This window comes from Triplophysa rosa, linkage group LG8 (genome assembly GCF_024868665.1).
Source record: "Triplophysa rosa linkage group LG8, Trosa_1v2, whole genome shotgun sequence".
NCBI classification, from domain to species: Eukaryota; Metazoa; Chordata; class Actinopteri; order Cypriniformes; family Nemacheilidae; genus Triplophysa; species Triplophysa rosa.
Genome location: NC_079897.1, coordinates 23,143,506 through 23,167,335, shown reverse-complemented (window position 1 = coordinate 23,167,335; position 23,830 = coordinate 23,143,506). Strand labels below are relative to the sequence as shown.

The window sequence follows — 23,830 nt, the reverse complement described above, 5'->3', positions numbered from 1 at the left end:
TTTGATGAATAAGACTACGTATGTCTGCATTATGATCTTTTTGTCTTCAAAACTCAAATATTTAGCCTATGCATACACCTTCGTAACAAAAGGTTTGTATGCTCAAGAGAAACATTTCCCTCAAGTGACCCTAAACGTCATTAGTGTAGTTGTCTAATAAACAGAATAACGTTTAGTAACTTGTTTAGGTCATTGTCACAACACAAACCCCTTTGGGATGATACTAGTCAGTCCCTCTTACTTGACATCAAGAATAATGGCATGAAAACTGTAAAAATGCAGGGTTTTATTTTTTTATGCATAATTGTATTCATTTTTTCTTGTTGTAATTGTTGACCTTTAACTCTCAGAATAACCAACTATGTAACCAACTACAAAAGGCCTATTTCTAGAAAAAGGTGGTCTGGAATTGAGCAACTAAGGACAAAAGGGACATAAACAATGTCTTGCTTCTAGAGGAAAGGCAGGGTGAAAGCAAGAAGACTGTAATCTAAAGGAGCACAAGACAGTGTGTTGTCTGTAATCGAATGGATACTGAGATACAAGTGAGAAAACAAGAGGAAAATAACAACTCAAGACACTGACAGGAAGGCCAAGACACAACAAAAAGCAAGATAGCAGCAGTGCCAAGTAAAGATTAGTAGAGAAACGGGAGAGATGAAGAGCCGAAAGAAAGAAAGGAAGAGGGTCGGAGATGACGGCTTCCTTGTTTACCAGTTCATGCAAACCTGATAACCAGCAGAGGTGAAACACACTGTACGGACTAATGCTGCCTTACTCATCTTGCCCTGGAGGAACATTTTAACTGTGCACAATCGCTATGGTTATTGTGACGTTTTTCCAAGTTCCAGCTCTCTTTTCTTCCTGGTCTGTTCTTGGGAATGTGGTAATTGAACAGGAAAAACATTCCTGAGCTGACATTTATTCAATTAAACCGGAAGCTAACATTTATCCTCGCTCATGAGCCTGCGATACCTCAACCATACAATTGTTTTTCCTCTTTGGCACTACTAAAGAATGCAAGATTAAAAGACTGGAAGACAAAACAATGCCGCTTCATGGTTAAATTTGATCCAAAACATTTGAACCCATACAGACCAAGAAACTGTAAATAATGCATATGTGTTTAATATAATATTTTTTATTAGTAATTACAATCGTATTACAAGCATCGTAGAATGAATGATCTTTAACTGGCATTTTCAAGGTGAACAGCAGCTCAATACCAAATTTAATAGATCACTGTAAAATATGGTACAACAAAAGAAGGAAGGAAACATGGGGGAAAATGAAAACCAAAAACAAATAACTGGCCATCTGATTGCAGCTCAGATTCCCTTTCTAGTCCACAGACTAAACAAACAGCATTACATATCAATTGCTAAGTAAAGCGCAGATCTATTGACGCAGAAGTGATTGCACAAGACAGGACAGCTGTTCGGAAATTCCAGCCGAAAGTTAAAGTTTAATCATTTGAAATGTATAAATTAAAGCAAAAGGGTATGCAACTGTCAAATTGTGGTCCTCGGGCAAAATAAAACCAAGAGAAAAAAACTATTTCTGCAGTAAATATTTGGGTAAAATTCAACAGTACTGGAAAGGCCACCAAGCTTACAAGCTCTTACAATCATAATCAGATCCACAGCTAGACTTTGCACAGGTTTGTTTACTTAAAAAAGCTGAAAAGTAAGTCCTACTACAGTGTCTCAATCTTCAAATGAGGTTCTGGGGAAAACGACTGATCGCAGTACTACAAAAAACATAAATTCAGCGGACTGGGCTGAGAACAAACGTGTTTATTGCGCTATTCCAGTTCCTCACTGTGCGACGACATAGCATGATGCAGTTCGAAGGAAAAGTAGAGATGCAACTTCCAATCCGCCAGTATCAGTGTTTTCATCATTTGCATGCAAGTTAACAAACTTGCTTATGCAAACATGCCTCAAGTCATGGAAAATGTAATGTCTTTGATATTACTAAGGGATTGGTAACCACTACGAGGACCCTCTGCGTTTTCTTTAATCCAGGACTGACAGTAAAACAATTTAAGATCAATTTTGATTTTAACACTACGGGCTGATATTGAAGAGTAAATGTAAGATTGTGAAAAAGAACGCCCTGACAAATTTTCTACAAGCTTTCATTATTCACTGCAATGCATATATAGCTAGTTTCCTAACAATATCATGACCATTGCATGCTTTTCCTACACAAACTAGCAACGCAATACACACCATAAGAGTCGGCATGAGTTCCACTCAATCAACACGTTGATTGTATTCTAAAAATACATTAAGCTACGCCGTAAGACTGATATTTCTGATCGGTCCCGTGAAACAATGGAAGGTTTTTAAAGAGCTGGACGGAGCCTTTGTTCAATGTAGATCAATCGCGAGGTTTCAGGATTGTGTGTTGTAGTAGTAGGACTAAGTGAGTAGGTAAATTAAGAGTGGATTGCACGTAAAATTCAGAGACGGATACGGCGTTCCTGGGGTACCCATTACTCAACATATGTGGAGGAATATTTGATGTGGCAACCTAAAAGCATTTATTTACGTGTTCTGTCCCTCTCTGAAGTAAGGCAGTAGCACTGCTGAGGATCTATGCACAAATGCATACTAAAATGTATACACAAGACACACTCAGTTTCACCGTTTGCATTGCTGCTTTCTGTCTACGACTGTAGTAAGTAATCCAACAGAACACAAATTTCCGTCAAAAACACTCTTTGCATATGCAGATTGAATCAGCAATCCTTTACTTAATTCGAGTAAAAGCAGTGATTGCAAAGCAACTGTTGGCTTTCTGTTTCTCTCTCCCCAATACGCTGTTACATAATCCAGAGCCTGATGTTAATCCCTGCCGGTTCAAATCCAACCAGGTCAGAATTTTGTAATCTTTACTCCCGAGTCCCCAACAATCAAACGGGCCATGGAGGGATGAACCTAGGAAAACACAAAAAGGTAAGAAAATTAAAATGCAAAGCATGCTCAGACTCCAAAAGAACAAATTGTCCTTGGGAGGAGATAAACTTCAATGTGGTGTAGTACATGAGGATCACAAATAGCATGCCAATTTGCTAATATCTGGTATAGTTCACCTTCAAAATGAACATTCTGTCATCACTTAGTCACTCTGTTGTCATTTTAAACCTGTGTGATATTTAAAAAATGTTGGTAACCAAAAACCGTTGGTCCCCATTGACTTCTATTGTATGGACACAAAACCAATGCAAGTCAATGGGGACCAACGGTTTTCTGTTATCAGCATTCATCAAAATATCTTCTTTTGTGTTCTGCAGAAGAAAGAAAGTTTGAAATGACAAGAGGGCGTGTAAATAACAGAATTTTCATTTTGAAGATGAACTATCCCTTTCATACTTCGTACCTGTGCTTGCAAAGGCCCATAGGGCACCAGCTCTCCATCCACAGTAAGTGTTCCTCGTGATGAGAGCGGTTGAAGACGGAACGCCCGAGCTGAAACGTGACTAACATAGGGAGAACTAACAGACAAATGTGCTCCTCTCTCCATCGCCAGGAACAGTCTAAGAAGCGTTGCACGGGAGATACCAGCCCGCACGAACGTCAGATGTATCAAACCATCGTCAAACCGAGCCTGAGGGGCAGCAAAAAGATCTGCCCCCAGATGAGACTGGTAGATCGCAAGCACCAGAACGAAATCGCCCTCAATGGTGACCCAGTCTCTTGTGGGCAGAGGCTGATCCAAAGGAGGTAGCAGGTCATCCTCTGGCAGGTTGATGGAGGATGTCCTGTGCGGGCGGTTCTTTAGGGATCCGGTGGGCTCGGCAAGGTCAAAGTTGAAGGAAGGGCTTGGCGAATGAAAGGACGGTGATGGGGAAGAGGAGCTAGGAGTGTTGGGATGCGGGGCGAGATAAGAAGAATGCGGAGAGGCACAAGATGGGGATGAAGGAGGGGTCGGGGAAAGGGACAGAGAGAGGGATGGAAATTTTGGAGGCAGGGAGTTTGAATGCGATTGGTGGAGAAGGGAGAGTGGGCGTGGTCGTGAGGTGTTCTGGTTCTGGTCCAACGTTTTGGGTTTAAAGGATTTAAAAGGAGACTGACGGAATGGAGAGGAGGAAATGGTAAGAGCTCGCTCTCGAGCTTTGTCCAGTGGATAGGCTTCTCTCTGAAAGTAGGTTCCATTTAAATCTTCATCCTCCTTCCCATAGGTTGCCACCTCCAAGTCTTGGTCAGAGTCTGCGCTGATTGGCTGGCTAAAGAAGGCGTTGATGATCTGGCTGGAGGGGGCTGAGTTTTTACGCAGTTTGTGTTGCAGGTCGGGTGGTGTGGTCTGCTCTTTTTCTTCATCAAGCCCATCGCTGTGGCTCAACTCTCTCGCTCTCCTCACTCCTTCATCTATCTCCTCCGTTTTCCTAGTATTCTCTTCCTCCTGTCCGTTCCCATTGTTCTTGTCTATGTTGTCACACTCTTCCCCTACATTTGATTCCGACCTGGTCCTTGATGTCTCCTCCATCTTCTCTTCTGCTTCTATCTCTCTCTCTCTGTCCTCTGCTAGACTGGAGGCTCTTACCACCCCCACGCCCCTTGCCCTCTCTCTCCTTCTCTCCCTCTCCCTCTCTCTCTCCTGCCTCTCCCTTTCCCTCTCTCTCTCCCCGTCTCCCTTACAAAGGCTTCTTTGCTCACTCAGACCCATGTCAGAGCATGTCCGATGGATGGGCGTGCGACAAAACCCCTCCAAACCCTCCGTAATGCTGCGAGAAAGAGGTCTGCGTGGGGGCTGGGGCGTAGCATCCAGGGACGGGTTCACTATAGCGGGCGGCAAGTATGAAAGACGGCCCTTATAAGAGCGCAGTGAGGCCAACCTCACCAGAGTTCCCAGTGTAAACCTTGCAGAGCCCAGTCCTCTGTAGCGCTCGCTCTCTATATCCACGTCGGACACAAACCCCCATGCCACAGACAGGAAAGAGAAAAGTCTTCTGGGAGCAGGTGGGTGCCCGTTCTGATTGGATGTGGACGACGCAGAATACGGGCTTGTTGTAACAGACACCAGGTCCATTGGTTTAACTCTACCCCGGCATAGCAGGAAACAGCAGTTGAGCAAGAGAGGCTCCCGAAGGCACATGTCGTACCTGATAGACAGAGAGAAAGTGTAGGGGAGATTATAAAGATGGAAAACAGATGACAATCAATTGCGTTCAATAGAAAACATTATACATGTGACTCATACCCTGCATAGTGGTTGATGGAACCAGCAAGGGCATTTCCAGATCCACAAGGCAGAATTCCTACAGGTGTTTTTATTGCTTGTTCCCAATCTGGCCTTTCCATGAGGCCATTTATCACCTGCAGAAAAGATGCGTGGGTTTATTTAAGTTGCAAATGATATGTAAATAATTGTTTTATTTTGACTGTCTTGTCTATTTTGACTGGTATCATTTAGGTAGTTAGGCAGTGCTTGAAATCACAGTGGTCAGTGTCTAGAGACGCACATTAATAAATAGCAATCCTGTGAATTTGTTAACATACATACACACATTAACACAAGTTAAAGTGACAATTCATCCAAAAATGAACATTCCGTCATCATTTAATCACCCTCTTGTCATTTCAAACCTTTATGAGGTTTCTTCTTCTGCAGAACACAAAAGAAGATTTATAAAACAGTTAGTTGTGGTCCTTGATTCTGATTGGTTGAGCAGAGTTCTAAGCCGTTATAAAATACCCCGATTTATAACTGCTGACCGCATAACATAGCCTAAATATCACTTTATTTACTTTATTTTATGAAACCTTGCTACGCATATGTAATAACCGTTTTATAAAAGCAATAAGCCCGGCAAAGCAGTGGGTTACAAGGGAATTTTATAACAGCTAAGGGGGTTTTACAACACCCTCAGCTGTTATAAAATACACTGTTACCCACTGCTTCTTGGGGCTTATTGCTTTAATTTTTAAGAAAGTTGGAAACCGAACAGCATTGGCCCCCATTCACTTCTACTGTATGGACACAAAACCAATGCAAGTGAATGGGGGCCAGTTAACCACTATCTTCAAAATATCTTCTTCTGTGTTCTGCGGAAGAAAGAAAGTCATACAGGTTTGAAATGACAAGAGGGTGAGTAAATGATGATAGTTCACCCAAAAATGAAAATTCTATCACTTTAGGAGACACAGCCATATTGCATTTAATATTAATATTGCATTTACATGAACGCACTTGGCAAACACCAAAGTGCATTCAAGTTGTACAGTTCAATGGGAATGACCTTTGCACCGCTAGCACAATGCTCTACAAAGTACTGGAACACTATCGTTATGATATTCACCTCATGCAAAAGTCCATCTCCAGATACAATGACGATTCCATCCCATTCTGGTAGCGAGATCTCTCTGATCAGCTCTCGTGCATGATTCTGACGCTCTGTGCAAAAAAACAAAACAAAGTGCACCATGTACAAAATGCCAAAGAGATTCTGGCCAGTGCGGCAGTGTTGGTGTGTCTCTTTCAGAACTGATTTAGAATTCTACATTATATGGGTATGAATTATTCAGGTCCAGGTTTATCCCTGATGCAACGTGTATGGAATAATACGTATTGTTTATACCTGTCTGTATGAGGTTGTAGCTGATATTGGCTTCTCTTATCATGGGAAGTATGTGCGTTTGACACCACTGCATTGCTTGACCCCTTCCACTGTATGGATTGACTAGCAGCAACAGTCGACGGGGACGAGGCAACATGCTTTTGCTGAATTCTGATTGAAAAGAAAGAAATCAGAGATAAAGACTTCATTTTTGGGCAAACTAAGTACACCTTATGATGATGAATATGTCATCTTTGCTTCAAACGTACTGACAGAAAACAGACTTTAAAGTGGTAGAAATGTCCTAGCATACCGTATCTACATTCTCAAGCTATCTTCATTTAAGTTCTTCTACAGCATATAGCAAACCTCAATAATTCAATTTTTTGCCTTTACGGTTTTATTTTAATAGCACAGGGAAGACAAACAGGAACCTGCCAGATGAGAGAGAGGGGAACAAGAGTCGGGAAGGGACCAGGAGCCAGGACTCAAACCCGGAAACATCACTGTGCAAGATGTCAGGGCACCATCCACCGTACCACTGGCGCCACAAGTTATTCATTTCTAAAGGTGTAATGCCATGGTCAGATTTGACTTTGAGATTTGACTTTGTTCGGACGGTGGTACAAAAATGGGCGGGAGCGATTCCTCCATTTTTTACATTTCTGTACAGACAGGTCACGCTGTGACGTTTTGATCTTCTATTGGTCTCACGCACTCACGTGACGTGAATTCGCAGGTCAGAGTTCACCAAACTTCAACTTTGCTTCGCAGCGAAATATCTTTGTACAGGCTTTTTCGGACGGGGGTTTCCGGTCTGATGCATTCGCATTCGCATGAGTATGAATGAATGGAACGAAAAGTCAAGTGTGACCGCGGCTTAAGATGAAAAGATTCTTCCTTACCAAGCTACTAAAAATGTAATGGTTGTTCCATCTCATGCGGACACGTGACTCGTAAGTTAAAAACTACCCGAGGCAAAACTTGTGTGGCAGCTACACAATGTTAAAAACACCATTCTTGCTTTTAATAGCTGAATGGAAAAAGTGATGTGTCAAGGTTGCTTTACTTTCACATTATTAACATAATTAAAGGTCCAATGTGTCATTTTCTTGGAGGATCTATCGACAGAAATGCATTTTAATATACAGTGCCCTCCACTATTATTGGCTCCCTTGGTAAATATGAGCAAAGGCGGCTGTAAAAATAAATCTGCATTGTTTCTCGTTTTGATCTTTTATTTTAAAAAAACTACAAAATTCCAACATTTCATTGAAGGAAAACAATTTGAAGTAGGGGGAATTTCACATTGTAATTTTTTTTTTCTTCCATACATGTTGACAACAATTATTGGCACCCTTGTATTTAATACACTCCGCAACCTCAATTTATAAGAAAAACAGCTCTGAGTGTTTTCTTTTCAGTCTGATGAGGCTTGAGAATACATTGAGACTCATCCGAGTCCATTCCTCCATAAAGAATTTCTCCAGATCCTTCAAATGTTGGTGCTCCATCTTCTTCAGTTCATCCCACTCATTTTCTATAGGGTTCAGGTCAAGGAACTGTGATGGCTATGGCAGGATCTTGATTTTGTGTTCAGTGACCCATTTTGTGTTGATTTGGTTTGTTTTGAACCACGACCCATTACAATATTTCTATAAGAGCAAGTCAGGTTATGATTTTTATATCTGTTGGTATTTGATATAATGCATGATGACATGTTTCTGATCAAGATGTCCAGAACCTCTGGTATAAAAGTAGGTCCACAACAATGAAGATCTGGTGGTATATTTAACTGTGGACATGGGGCACTTTTTTATCCCTGTGTGCACCAAATCTATCCTGTTTTATTGCTGCCAAAAACTATTTTTCATTTCATATGGCCATAGACCCCAGTCCTGTTTGAAGTTTCAGTATAGCAGATTAATATGGTGGAATTTATTTTTGCATTTGAACATTTGTTTCTTGAACAGTGTCCCAAACAACTTGTGGTGATGGAGGTGCAGTTTTCCTTTTTTTAATTTTATTTTTTCTGACACCTAAATTCAACTAATTTCTGCAATTCTCCATCTGTGATCTTTGAAAAGTCTTTGGCCACTCAAAATATTCTCTTTCTGTGCATTAAGACAATATAGACAGACACACATTCTCTTTCGGGCAGATTTGCAACATCTCCAGACCATTAAAACTTCTTAATTATTTTCCTGATTTTGGAAATTGGAATTTTTATTATTTCAACCATTTCCATTTAAATCCACTTTCTATTTTGTGTAGCTCAACAATCTTTTGCTCCACATCAGAACTATATTCTTTGGTTTTACACAATGTGACGAATGATTTATTGGGTTTGGGCCCTTAATATTATTCTCCTGTGAAACAAGAAGTCATGACTGGACAATATCATGTTTCTAGTCACCTTGGTGTGCTCAGAATTTTTTTAATTAATTGGAATATACTTGGGAGATATTTTACTAATAAGAATTTATATCTGGGGTGCCAATAATTGTGGCCAGGGTGTATTAGAGAAAAAAAAAATTTTCACAATGTGATATTCCCCCACTTCAAATTGTTTTACTTGAATGAAATGTTGGAATTTTGTAGATTTTTTAAATAAAAGATCAAAACGAGAAACATTGCATATTTATTTTTACAGCCTTCTTCGCTCATATTTACCAAGGGTGCCAATAATAGTGGAGGGCACTATATAACATATAACTATGTCTTTAGAGGTGTACAAACACCTTAGATAATGAAGCGTTATGTTTTTATTACCTAGAATAAGCTATTTCTATACAAAGACCGTGGGTCCCCTTGCATGGAATTTGGCATGTTGTTTCTCTCTACCGAGTGCGTTTCGTTCATACGTTTTCTCCTTCGGCAAAGAAGCAAAAATGTGAGAACATCTCAGTTCTGTGTCAGACACCGTAGTGCTTTGAAAGGGAGGGTTGGATTGAGCCAACCAATGGTTGCAATTTGCAAACTCAATGCTAGATGCCGTTAAATTCCATACACTGGACCTTTAAACTAGCTTATATAAATAAATAAATAAAATAAGTAATACAACAAATGTTTTAATGGGTGTGTGCTGAGATTTTCACATTATTACACACAGTGTGGGAAGGTAATCTGACACATTATAAACTCTACAGAGAAAGGCCCAGAAACCAACTCAATTAAATTGTAATTTTATCCAGGGTGTGGGTTAATGATACATTAAAAGCTGCACTGACTAGCATTAAAAATACTCTAAATAACTACAGCACAGCAGTGCACAGGAACAACTCGACAGCACACGGCATCTGTTCAAGTCAAAGTCTGGTGTATTGCTACTGAATGATCTGCGCTACTCAAAACAAGCTGTGTTTTCTCTACCGCAGACCCACCCATTTACTGACTGCAAATGACCGCGTGTGGTACAAATTATGTGCGCAAACCAGAAATAGGGAGAGGAAAAAGAGAGCCAAATGAAGAGAGTTAAACTCTTACACAAATATATGCACACAGACATGATTCATAATCCCATAAATTTAGCTTCCCATAAAGGAATTTATAGCGGCATCCCATTTACAAGACATGTACTAAAGACATGACCTTAATGGAAAAGCATTCGGATATCTTATAGAATTAGGACTGCCCGAAAATGTTCTTCCATTTATTAAAGACGTTATGTCTGCAAACAAAACAACAACCTACACAAACCAATGTTCTTTAAGACTACAAATGGGCGATATACAATACATGTTTTTAAAATGACTGGGGAGAGTGGGTTTCCTAATGCTTTCTGGTTTTTCCGGTTTCTGGTTAACCTGACCCGGATTGGACCTGGATGTAGCCACAACAGAACGAGACAAAGTAGTGGCCTCAAGGTACAATTTTTTTAAGTTTGTGCTTTGTCTAGACTCTAGAATATTAAAAAGAGCTAGATAAAAACCACTAATCCACTAATCGGTCATTGGATGACTAGCTGACCATGATGGTCTATCCTTAAGACAATGACCTAGTTTCAAAAATAACATCTGAACATAGTCATGGCGATCTGGGATCAGTTTGCGATCAGCACAAAATATCATTTTAAACAATGAGAAATCAAATTAAACAAATGTCCCATGTACACATGCTTCTACACTCCTGTTTTTCATCTTGATGGCAAACTTCAGAACATGAATTATCTACAATAAAAACATAAACCCACCCATGGAAACAAAACGCCATCAGTGTTGAATGACCACACCACTTATAAAAGCTATCAAGTGTCACACGTTGACAACAACACAACATTCATTATGGAAAAACACTTAAGCACCAACTAAATCATTAACAGCGCCTGAGAAATTCTACACACCCACCTGTAGTGGAGCTGACATCCATCCCCCTCAGCAGGCACTGTATAGCAGCGTTCCATATTTCCGCCTCGGCTCTGCTTTCCGCCAGATAGGCCCTCACCTGTCTGTGTCTGGAGACCCCCTTCCTTCGTCGACCCGGAGGGTACCAGTAAAGCACCAGCAATGGGGGGGCCGGTGACCGTGGACAGCTGCATCCAGTGAACTCAGCCAGGGGCAACAGTAGCCTGGATTGCTTCACAGTGCGTGGAGATAATCGCTGGACGTGGATGTGAGTGGGCGTAAGGGTCAGGGCATAGCTTGTGGACACGGGACTGGATGGTACAGACACACCTCCAGGGCTATTGGGGCAGCTGTTACTGCTACTGCTGCTTCCACTGCCACTTCCCCCTCCGGTGCTCCATCCTCCAAACTGGCCATGCAGCAGCGCCTCCTCGGTTACGGACAGGCTATCTGGGCCTGGTGAGCGCATGTTCAGCTTCTGGGCTCAGATGAAGTGCCACAGTGGAATGGAAAGTATGCGTTAAATAGACAATGCAAGTGCCTCATGCAGAGTTCAGTTTTTGGTCTCTTTTGTTCGTAGTGAGATGATTTTTCTGGACGGACGCACTGGACGTTTGGAGTTGTTGTGGACGGTGGTTGATTGTTTTTATTTATGAGTCAACCTTTTTAGTCCCACATCATGTTAAATCAGTTGACAGTGCTTCGGCCGGTGTCTGTTCAAAGGGAAAAAAACTTCAGCAGGCTTTTTCATCCCTGATAATGTTCAACCTTTTCCCACACAAGTGCATTTTGCCTGAACCAATGCCCAATCCTCTTATTAACATTTGAACAAAACAATACACATACTTCCAGGTTAGTGCTGCATTAAAATATCCTTACCAAAACAATTATATTTTAGATTATTAGCTTTTTTCAGCTTTCTTTGTCTGACTTGAAAATATTACAATATGAGAAAAAGTGAATATCTCTTATCAACATAAAACAAAGCGCAATTCTGTGTGAGTCTACATAAATTGTCATTAAAAGAAATTTCTTTAGTTAATTTATCAACAAACACAGAGTAAGACTATGATAACCCTACAAATGCTACAAAAACATTTAGGACAAACAAGCATTGAGGGTATAAGTAATTGTACATCCAACAATAGTGCATGACAAGAGTTAAAGACAGAACTATAAAACAGGTTCTCTTCATAAAGATGAACAGCGATGTCAATTCTGGTCTTGGTCCAAAATAGCATCAGAGAATGTAGTGGCGAAGGGAACTTGTGTTATTCTAGCTCATCCAATAAATAAATGCCAGAAATTCCAACATTCGACATCCATGAACCTTGAATCCTACTCGTCCATGCATGCAGGGGATTCTTTCAAAAATGGCAGATAAATAAAACACCAAAGAAAAGAAGAGTGCTGGATTAAAGTGTCAAGCCATGGTTGCCTTCGCTGCTTTGAGCACTCTTGTATTCACGCTGTTATAGGTGCCCTGTTGAAAAGGAAAGTTGAAGAGTCATAAGAGTAGTAGAGGCAAAAAGGTCACCTTTTGAACAATATATACTGTACAATGTTTCACATCATCCTACAATGCACAAGAAAGTCCAATAACATTAACGCTTAGAATACTAACAATATTAGTCTGCCTTGAAGTTATATGACCTGTTATGTAAAATAAATCTAAGCCTAATTTGCTGTGATTTCAAACTGATGTCCTAACACACTCAAGTTATCAGATAAATTAAAGATGCAATAACTTCAAAGGTCTGACATCAGCAGAAAAGAAAAACATGCTGAAGAATACTTTGTTTCTCAACTAAGAGTGCATGGCAACTATTGGTGGGGGAAGTGTGAACGCATGGATTTCCAGACTAAATACAAAGTTCATTGTTCAAAAATGCGTCAAGACCTTGTGGTTTGAAAGCATTAAGGAACATGACACAGAAAACTGGACTGAGGGAAAAACACCTGGCAGACATCAATCTTTGTGAAATTCCAGCTGGAAGGCAACACCGAAACGGTGGATGAAAAAAACGTGCGATAGTTCAACTCAATAGTCTAATGTCTGTTGGGATTTAACATGAGCAGATGTAAATCAGTCGTGTGAACTCAATTTTCTATTTGAAATTCAAAACAATTTGATAAGTGCCAGTTTATAGCAGACAGGAAACTGCTGCCCGCTGAGATGCTTAATATAAACAGTCTATAAACATCTGAGACGAGGCGGGCTACTGTGTTTCAGCATCTGTCTGTAGACACTTCAATATCTGCAGACTCTGTTTTGGAATTTGATCTAGATGTCCCGAGTAATGAAACTCTTATCATGCTAGTTAAATTTCTTCCGGTGCCGTGTGGTGAGACTCACACGAAATCAATACCTGGCAGATTTCCATAACTGTTTAAAAATATAACCAAAAAAACGTGATGAACAAGTCTCCCCCTTAAAAGACTGGGCGGGGACACGGTCAAGAAAGCAGTTCTTTAACAAAAGCCACAAAAGCCCAAGAGGGCATTCCATTGCAAAACTGGCATTCACTAACCCGGATTAAGCGATACCTTATACGGCCACAAAGAATAGTCTGTCTTGGTTTCTCTCGCATAAATGCACACTTTGTACCTTTTATCATCCAGTTTTACTGCATCGTTGATATGATAGTTTTAAGATTTAACATATAAAACGGCGTTCCAAGGGGGTGGATCATACAATAAAACAGACATGACCCTTGTACACAGCTGCGCAGATCTCTATCTGATTGATAAGAATTTGATCAACGCGGAAATATTTACACTGGAATGTTGCACTTTTGCAAAGGAATTTAGGAAGCCAATAGGGACATCGTAGGCTTACACAATTAACTTACAAAGCGTCTCTGAATGTGACAGGTGGTCGGTCAGTTGTCACACGTTGGTTTTAGGTGTTGTGAAAGGCGCCTCAGCCTGAATCGGGTATTAAAATAGTGTTAACATGAATAGTTAGCATGAATGGTTATTTTTGAGTAGTCTGCCGCAGGATCGGATGAAAACGCTGTCATCCACAATTAGCTTTTATTGCTATCGCGGAAATCTACCAAACTGTGTCTAAAACAAACTAATAGCAGGGCTTGGTTCGCACAACGCGAGTAGTTAACGTCAGACAAATTAACGCCAAAATAATTCACAAGTACAGCTGCAGTTTCGTAGCAACTCGGAAACAAACTCATAGATAAACAGCTAGCTGATGATGACAGGCCGGCTACACAAGAAACTAGTAACGTTAACTAGTATGAATGGGTTCGTTTATAACTGACGGTGGCGAGCACTATTGAGTCAATGGTGCACTATTGAGCAAATATTATGCACTATTGTGCAATCATTATCTTTTTTATCATTTAAAATAGCTAATACGGCGGGAGCGTAGACACACAAACCTGCAAAACAGAACGGTTTCTATTTAAATTCTTAATAAAGTGGGCCAATTCCAGGTGGTTTTTGGTATGTCGCACATCAGAAAATAATAAAAGACGACACAAATACTGATACTGACAAATACAGTACACAAATACTGACAGACTTACCTCATTTTTGTCCCCATACATAGCGAGTTTCACCAGCTTTCCTGAGCTGTAGGGGAGGCACGAGCGTTTTCAGGAAATCTGTTGACGCAGCGGGCGGAGGCAAGTAAATGATTGACACGACGAACTTCCAATCATTCGATAAAACCGCCATCTGGCCAACCCATGTCATTGAAAAATATTACGATAAGCACACTTGTGTTGTCCTCTCGGATATCATATCTAGTGGCACAGAGTTTATTTAGTATATCGATTAACAGCAAAAGAGATTAGTTTTGTAAAGAGAGATGTCTTTTTCCGTAAATATTACCTTTCACCCAATATTTCAGCCAATAGGATGAAAGATCCAGCGGAAGCGCACGCAATTTGAGAAATGATTGACAGGCATTTTTAATGAATCACAAGGACGAAAAAATAACAGAGGCGGGACTATTGCCAGCGAGAAGGGGGCGGAGTCTTCCGTCCATCTTTAATGTACTGGAAAGAAGGGGGATTGACGAGCCTGAAAACATTGCCAAATTTGAAATAAGGAACTGTCGGATATTTTAATCGTGGCTGTCATACAGAGACACTGACGAATATTACATACGTTTGAAAAAGGTATATGACGAATGTGCATTAAATATAAGCGATTACAACCCCCACACCGTGTGTTGGAAAAAACTATGTGTGTCTGCTAGCAGAGCGTTAGCCGTCAGCGCTGCTCGATATCAAAACAGCAGCATCTTAATCTATGTTAACTGCAGAAATATACAGTATATGTTTTATATGCTCTGCCGGGATGATATCTGATCAGTGCAGTGAAGATATGGTGATTAACTGATGCTGATCTAGCACGTTAGCAGCTTGGTGGCTAGTGCTCAGTGATCAGAGACTGCGTAAACACAGTGAGGTTGTGCTAGCGTCACATTATGAGTGATCTGATCTCCTGGAACGATCACAGCGTGCTGTCATCATGTGTATTCATATATATAATTGCGTTTTAACGAGGAAAGCAAGAGTGTAAGCCTTTGATCAGAGTCTGGGGTTTTTATAAACACAAATAAGACAACGTCAATCAAGCATGTAGTTGGATGCTTTGATAAATATTAAGACGAAGTCTACCTGTCAGGTGTAATCTAAGCATTGATCGCGTGTTAAACAGGATGTAGTGCAAGTTAACAATATCTGATCTTTATTATGTATGCAGTGACAGAAGGTATGAAGACATTATCCTAGCGAAGCCATGGCTGATAAGAGAAAACTTCAAGGTAAGGTTGGATTACGATGATCATAATTCTCTAACTCCCAGTTATTAGAAAGACATAGAAATTATAGATTGGCACAGCTGCTTGAGAGGACAGTACATTCTGTCCATTGGTTTGATTATCATATAGTCTTTTACTTGTGCATATTCTTGTACAACCAGGTGAAATAGATCGATGTTTGAAAAAAGTCGCTGAAGGCGTGGAACAGTTTGAAGACATTTGGAAAAAGGTGGGATGTTTACATCTGGCAAGTAAATGAGAAATGAGGTGTGCATCTGAGTTTTATATTTGAATAATTGGTTGAACATTTTATTTGCAGCTTCACAATGCAGCGAATGCCAATCAGAAGGAGAAGTATGAGGCAGATCTCAAGAAAGAGATTAAAAAGCTCCAGGTGAGATCTATGACGCGTCTTGCCTTAACGAGTGAACACATTCTTAATAACATCAGTGTTTTAGGGTAAAATGCATTATGATTGGAAAGTGTTTAATGTAGGTCACCATTTCTTTTTAATCGTACTTTTAAATTACCTTAAAAACACTTTCTTTCAATTTAGGGGAATATATGTGTCCTCTTGTGAATCTAATTGTTTTTTATTCTCAGCGGCTACGAGACCAGATTAAAACGTGGGTGGCGTCCAATGAGATCAAAGACAAACGACAGCTAGTGGATAACCGCAAGCTAATTGAAACGGTCAGAGCGTGTTCCCAAATTCCTTGCGACTCTCTTCTTTTAAGACACCTGCCTCCGTTCCCAATAAATGACAGTATCTCTCCTAGCTTGTTTTTAAAAATATGGATGTATTCACTAGATGCTTATGTCCTCGTCCGTCATCCATTTGTACAAAATGTAATTCCCAAGTCTGGTCCATCAGCTTATGTCTGCCTGGCTGTCTCTTTCTCTTCAGCAAATGGAACGTTTCAAGGTGGTTGAAAGAGAAACCAAGACAAAGGCCTATTCTAAAGAGGGGCTGGGCTTGGCCCAGAAAGTGGACCCAGCACAGAAGGAAAAGGAGGAAACGGAACAGTGGCTCACGGTACCAAAGGGCTCACCGATAAAAGGGAGGGGGTTGAAAAACTTAACACCCTGTAAGTAGTGCAGTAATGAGATGAATTTGTTCCCTTGCAGAATACAATAGACACTTTAAACATGCAGGTGGACCAGTTTGAAAGCGAAGTCGAGTCGCTGTCTGTTCAAACTCGAAAGAAGAAAGGAGACAAGGAGGTCAGCGTTTTAATCTTTCTTCCATATCTTCCCATTTTAGATTCCCAGTTAAGATGTTGAAATAAGGCTGCATGATTATGACAAAAGTATGAGCATGGCTAAATGTATTTCCCTTGTTATTGTAACAGCATCAATGATCTGTAAAATATACGAATATGTACTTTAAGTGGTATTTTGAGAGTCCCATCTCATTATTAATGAATGACGTTGTCACTGTTTCGCACATCTGTTTGAACCCTGCAGCTCAGCGTGAGCTCACAGATCTGGACTGTCACAAACGCACCCTTTAAAGTCAACAAATCTTCCTTGACTGAACTGCTTTTGTATATTCTGTCTCTGTGATATCAGCAAATCCAAAATAATTCCACTGTGTCACTGACACTAATCAGTTTTGATGACAAGCCCTACCTTGAAATGAATTTCACTATATTTGTTTAGCAGTAACCAGTCCTGATTTTAAATTCATTTTATATAATCGTATTTAATTTTTGCCTTATAACGCTTGGTCTTCAGAAGCAGGATCGGATCGAGGAGCTAAAGAGGTTAATTGAGAGGCACCGGTATCACATTAGAATGCTGGAGACCATTTTGAGGATGTTGGACAATGATTCGATTCAGGTGGAATCTATTCATAAGATCAAAGATGATGTGGAGTACTACATTGACTCTTCACAAGACCCGGACTTTGAGGAGAACGAGTTCCTCTATGATGACTTAGACTTGGAAGATATACGTAAGTTTGAGTAAAGAGCATGTGGGTGGATTGTGTGATGGGTGTTAATAAGTTTTGATGTAAGGGTATGAGTATAAATGAGTTGCATATTTTAGGCGTTGTCATATAAATTCATAAATTTCTATTTAAAGTTTCTCACTTTGTGACATCACTCAAAAAATCGAATTCAATTCTTGTGAAGATTTCAGGAAATGAGCAAGCAGACACTGTTGTGTAATGCGTTACCCAGAAACGATTTCGTAACAATTTTTTTATTACCGACTGATTTAAAATCAATATCAAGGTTTTAAATCTTTACATCTCTTACTATATCTTTGTCTGGTTTTCCTCAAGAAAGCTGGCATACCATGAGACATGAGACTATAAGCTGACTTACTCAACAGTTTTCACGTCAGAAGTGGACTCAAGCATATTTTTCATTGTCTTGTTCTGTAGCGGCAACCTTGATGGCAACGTCTCCTCAGGGCCAAATGGAAGATGACATGTTCCTTCAGTCCAGCAGCACCCCAACCTCCACCACTTCCTCTTCTCCTATCCCTCCATCTCCAGGCACTGGCACCACGGTTAGATACTTGTTTCCTGTTATTCCTTGTTTGCAGAAGTTTATGCTTCTTACTCTATTTCCTTGATTTGATGTCTTTGAAAGTCGTTATTCCATTGTTTCCTCTTTTCTGTTATTTCTTTATTCGCCCTTTTTGCCTGAATATTTGTCTTATTGGATATTGTGTGTGATTGTGTTTTGTTCAGGAGAATTCGGAAGATAAAAGAGGTCGATCGACAGACAGTGAAGTCAGTCAGGTGAGTCCACTGTAGTACTATTATTAAAGGTATAGTTCCACCAAAAATGTGAGAGTGATTAAAACGATCATTTTTGGTTGAACCATTCCTTTCAAGTAATGTATCTCTGTTTCCAAAAAACCCTCATGGCTTTCTTGCTCCTCTCAGTCTCCTGTGAAGAACGGCAACACATCTCTCTCGTCCTTCTCCTCGTCCGCCTCCTCAGGCTCCTCCTCCTCCTCCTCTTCTCTGGTCTCCATGGCTACTGTTGTCGGGGGCTGCACAGCGGTCTCCGGAGGAAGCAGCCTGCTGGGAAGTTTTAGCAGTGCAGTACAGCAGCATCCTCCTCAACAACAAACACAGGTCAAACTCTCCTCGTCATCCGCACCCTCAAACAACACGCCGAGCCCGCCCAGCCACCCCACACTACCTACCTCTACTTATTCCTCACTGCCCAGTTCCAGCACACCTGGCCTGATTACTTCCAGCTCCCAGTCTTCGGCAGATTCAGGGGGCTCCAGTCACGGATTGGGGTTAGGCCTTGGAAAAGGCGGCGTGACGGTGACCAGCAGCAGTCAGATGCCAAGTTTGGGTATGACAGGGTTGTCTGTTTCGCTCAACACAATGGCAGGGCTTCTCTCAGGCTCTACCCCGGCCCCGTACGCCCAGGCGGCTGCGGGTGGAACGGCGAGTAGTGCCTCCAGTGGTCCAGTGGGGAATAGCAGCGGTAGTACTAGCATATCTGTGACAAGCGGCGGAGCGAGCTCAGGTGCGACCAGTAACGGTACGGGTACAGGGGGAGCTTTGGGCCTGTTAGGGTCCAATCCTGGTCATGGAACTCTAAGCGGAGGGATTTTGAACCTGGTACCCGGGCAGTCGTCTGCGCAGGTACCGGTGAGCCCGGTGGGCGCAGCACCTGGAGGAGGAACCAGCGAGGGTGGGCTGGGCGGTAATGGAGGCAGCGCGGTGGGAAGTGGAGGAGTGGGGACGAATGTAGCACCTGCAAGACCCCCAAGCGGCCTGAAACAAAATGGAGCAACCAGTAAGTTTGTCTAGGGATTCAAATATTAGTCAGAGGTACTGTACTAAAATAAGAAAAATGTTACATCACCAGTTTTTCTGCAGATTTTATGATTATAACCAAATGTTAATGTTGACTTAATTACCAAATAAAACTCTGGATTTATTTTTTATGATTTCCCATGTGCCTTTCTTCAGGTTACAGTGCGGTGGTTGCAGACAACACACCAGACTCCTCCCTCAGCAGTGGCAGCCAATCACAAAACAGCCATTCCTCCTCCTCAAGCTCGTCATCAAATCAAAAGTAAGCTTTACCTTCCGCACAAAATACAAGCATTGTGATTTATTGACCTATCTCGTCTTTCTCTCTCCAACTTTCTCTGTATTATAGTCTGGATAATGGTCCAAGTTTATTGAGTTCTATCACTCTACCCCCCTCCTCCCCATCACCTGCTTTCACTGACAGCTCACCTGGTGGTGGGAGTCTGTTAAATGGCCCACACTCCTACACACCCAACACAGAAGCTATCAAGGTGTGTTTTTCATTCTGGTTACGCTTCAATCTGCTTCACCTTTGTTCACATTACACCGTGTCCTATTTAAGTAATATGAAGTGACAAAAGCTGTAGTTGTGACAGCTGTGACCGAACAGTTTGTTGGTCTCTTGCAGGCTCCTGAACCACCAAGCTCTTTGAAAGCAATGGCAGAGAGAGCAGCACTAGGATTGGCACTGGACGGAGAAATCCCATCATTACACCTCACAGATCGAGGTATCGTACACACACTGCTCTGTTTAATACACCTAATGCATCCATGTAGATAGAAATAGCTCGTTCTAAGGTTATAAAAACATAACACTTCATTATGTAAGGTCTTTATACACCTCTGAAAACATAGTTATATATATTATATTGCATTTCTGTCAGTAGATACTCCTTAATATTACACATAGCACCTTTAATTCTTTGGGAACACACAAACTGATATATATTTCTATCCAAATTTGCTGTGCATAAAAGCATAAACTTTGGAAAAGCTCGAATACTAAACAGTATTTTCTTTAGATCTGTTCTCGGGATCCTCAGCCCCACCTGGTCCCACAACGGCCCCCCAGCCTGCGGTTTCAGAAGTCAACCTTCCACCATCTTTAGGGGCGTGTCCGTTAGGCCCCACCCCTCTCACTAAAGAGCAGCTGTACCAACAGGCCATGCAGGAGGCAGCATGGACACACATGCCCCACCCGTCAGACTCGGAGAGAATCAGGTACACGCACTACTCGGCAGGATTTGCGTACATGAAAATGTGGATATGATAGCAAACTAATACTGTGTCTCATTTATAGGCAATACCTGATGAGAAATCCTTGCCCTACACCACCATTCCACCACCAGGTGCCCCCACACCATTCGGACTCTATTGAGTTCTACCAGAGATTGTCCACAGAGACTCTCTTCTTCATATTCTACTACCTTGAGGTGTGAATGTGGTATAATAAATCATCTCTTGGATATTTCATGAATCTAACTCTTGGTGGTCTTGTTGTTTTTTAGGGCACAAAGGCACAGTATCTGTCAGCAAAAGCACTGAAGAAGCAATCGTGGAGGTTCCACACGAAGTACATGATGTGGTTTCAGAGGCACGAGGAACCCAAGACCATCACTGATGAATTTGAACAGGTAGGCACCCATCGTTGTTTTCATGACCTCCACGAAGATGAACGTGTGCCAGACTGCGATGTTCTTGTTTTGTTTTTTACCTGTAGGGCACGTACATTTACTTTGACTATGAAAAGTGGGGCCAGAGAAAAAAGGAAGGATTTACTTTCGAGTACAGATACCTAGAGGACAGAGATTTACAGTGACGGACGGAGAGACGCGGAGGAAAGAGAGATTACTACGACACAGAAAACGCTGCTGTTGACATTCCGAGATGAACTCCATGTCGTGGTTAAAATTGGATGTGAAGTTGGCCTTTTTCTTTAAAAGAGAGAGAGAATGTGAGAGTGAAGGAGGTCGAGTGCCTGTTTACATGCAAACATTTGAACCTCCTATAACCTTGAGTCTTTGCCCCGCTTAATTTCTGTTCGACTCAAAACCCTCACCTTGCCGAGCAACAGAAATGAAAGGAACAATTTGGTTAGGATGCCAGAGACAAAACATTTTGCTCATAGTTTGTGTTTGGTGCAGTGTTGCATTAGCAAGTCCTATACTCTTAGATGACATTACTGACTATGATGTACGGGCACTAAGCTAGACGGCGAGTCTGAACGCTTCGATTGGTTGTTTTTAGTTCATCTAGCCCCTCAAGGAGTGTTTAGGCACTGTGACTTTGCCTCGCGAGATAACGTGTCGACCATTAAATTGCTATGCAATTGAACTCCTCTCGACCTCCCTACCTTTATCATGACCTAAATGCGGTTTTACTTGACCGCAGCAATGTTGGCGTTGATAGGGTAACGTTCTGTAGCATCTATCTTACAAATGTTCACAAGCAAGGTGGGTTAAGCTGTCAGCCAGAAAACTGGCATGTGATTTATTTGTCTGTTAAACATGGCATGAGTGATCTCACTTCAAAAGTATCTAATAAAAACAAAGATTAAAATAAGTACAAGGTAAAACTGTTATCCTTTGTCATTTTCATTTAAGTTGTTCATGGCTGAATATTTTTGTTGTGTGGAGTTGTGCATGTACAGAAATAAACGTTCCCTGTTTTTTTTGTTACGTCTCAAAACTCTCCTTGCGTATTGTGATGGACAATGTCCCTCGAAAGAGATTTATTGTTCCGTTACTCCATTTTTTGGCAAAGCCATTTGAAACACCCCTACACGACCTCATCTGAGATTCCATTCATTTCAGTTTCCTCTCGTCTGGGGACAACATACACAGTGATATAATTGTGAAAAGTTGGAAAAAATATTTTTGTTGATGAACAGAAGGGCAGCTGATTGCGTTTGTGGATTTCTCTCAAAGTTAAAAGTCATTTCTTGCCTTTTTTGACATGGACAGGACAGCATGCGATTGCAATGTCGCTTAATAGGTCGAGAGGAAACAAAAATACAGAGTTGTAAAATTTCAATAAAATACTTTTGTGATGCAGTGTCAGCGTGTTTGTTGTTTCCACAAACAGCATGAACAAAACTATAATCTTATTATTAAATGTTCTAAGTACAGATTAGGAATGCAGAACCACAATTTCAATCAAAGTCATTTCAAATATAGTTCTTTAAAATGATAGAAATCTGCACTGTCGGTTTTTCCACCCTGTGAACCACATACACAAAATCTAGTTTTTAAAGTGATCTTTATATATTTAAGAGTTTCATAACAATGAACCCTTTCACAAAGTATTACATAAGAGTGGATAACAGGACTAACCGGGTGAAAAAATATCAAAATGGCTTTTTTATGTGCATGTGTTCCATTCTGCTTGGAAAAGACTAGAAAAGTAGAAACTACATTTAGGAAAATTCTAAACAAAAGCGCATATAAAGGAAAATTCACACTGATCCAACAAACACAGTGTGCTGTGAATTATCCTTAAAGGGATAGTACACCCAAAAATGAAAATTCTGTCATCATTTACTCACCCCTTCCAAAATGGACTAAATTTTGTTGTTCCGCTGAACACAATAAGAGATTTTCAGAAGAATCTTTGCATCCAAACAGTTCCGAGTCACTTGACTTGCATAGTAGGAAAAAAACTTCTATGGTAGTCAATGGTGCCCCAGAACTGTTTAGTCTCCCATGTTCTTTAAAATATCTTTTGTGTTCAACAGAATAAATAATTTTATAGCTTTAGAGCAACTTGAGAGTGAGTAAATGATGACAGAATTGTTATTTTTGGGTGAACTGTTCCTTTAAGAAGATTGAGTTAACAGATTGAAGAGCCTTTGGCCCGGTTTCACAGACAAGGTTTAGCCTAAACCAGGACTATACCTTAGTTAAATTGGCATATTAAGTCGCCTTTATACAAATGTTTTAAAAAGAAACATTACTGGTGTGAATCTTAAGACAAAACAATGGCAATATTTTAAGATATGTAAGGGCAAGTTATTTTCGGTTAAGACAGCTCAAACGTTTATTTTAGTCTGGGACTAGTCTTAAAGGTGCAGTTTGTAACAATTTTGCAGTAAAATATCCAAAAACCACTATGCTAGTGTTATAAATTTGTTCAGCTGAGTACTTAAAATATCTCAAATATTTCCAACTACTTGTAAATCGTGAGAAAATCGCCATTCTAAACAGTGACACGGGGCTGTGCGGTACGCGGTGGAATTGCCGCGTGGCAGCCGCCTTTTCCCTAGTTATTACACGGCTCATTTGAATGCTTGATTCTGATTGGCCAGTCGCGACATTCCAAGGGTTGCGCTCAAAACTAAT

The 23,830-nt window shown here is 40.9% G+C and overlaps 2 protein-coding genes across 3 annotated transcripts; one reads left to right on the top strand and one right to left on the bottom strand.

Annotated features, from left to right (window-relative positions):
- Positions 1 to 1,127: 1,127 nt before the first annotated feature.
- sphk2 (sphingosine kinase 2) lies at positions 1,128 to 14,568 on the bottom strand. Of its 2 annotated transcripts, XM_057339459.1 has the most exons (8): positions 14,454 to 14,568; positions 12,083 to 12,391; positions 10,912 to 11,621; positions 6,587 to 6,736; positions 6,308 to 6,402; positions 5,209 to 5,324; positions 3,388 to 5,110; positions 1,128 to 2,945 (listed from the first exon to the last, which is right to left on the bottom strand). In XM_057339459.1, exons 3-8 carry the CDS (start codon positions 11,375 to 11,377, stop codon positions 2,883 to 2,885), a joined length of 2,613 nt encoding a protein of 870 aa, XP_057195442.1. In that variant the 5' UTR covers positions 11,378 to 11,621; positions 12,083 to 12,391; positions 14,454 to 14,568; the 3' UTR covers positions 1,128 to 2,882. The 2 variants fall into 2 exon arrangements, with proteins under 2 accessions (XP_057195442.1, XP_057195441.1); XM_057339458.1 differs by having other exon boundaries at positions 10,912 to 12,391.
- Positions 14,569 to 14,908: 340 nt separating this feature from the next.
- Positions 14,909 to 22,546, top strand: cnot3a (CCR4-NOT transcription complex, subunit 3a). The gene is made up of 18 exons (XM_057339457.1): positions 14,909 to 15,050; positions 15,640 to 15,700; positions 15,859 to 15,926; positions 16,017 to 16,091; positions 16,301 to 16,390; positions 16,605 to 16,733; positions 16,826 to 16,921; positions 17,435 to 17,654; positions 18,090 to 18,217; positions 18,402 to 18,452; positions 18,600 to 19,473; positions 19,650 to 19,755; positions 19,843 to 19,984; positions 20,122 to 20,221; positions 20,516 to 20,714; positions 20,794 to 20,926; positions 21,002 to 21,127; positions 21,214 to 22,546. Exons 2-18 carry the CDS (start codon positions 15,676 to 15,678, stop codon positions 21,310 to 21,312), a joined length of 2,661 nt encoding a protein of 886 aa, XP_057195440.1. The 5' UTR covers positions 14,909 to 15,050; positions 15,640 to 15,675; the 3' UTR covers positions 21,313 to 22,546.
- Positions 22,547 to 23,830: the final 1,284 nt, after the last annotated feature.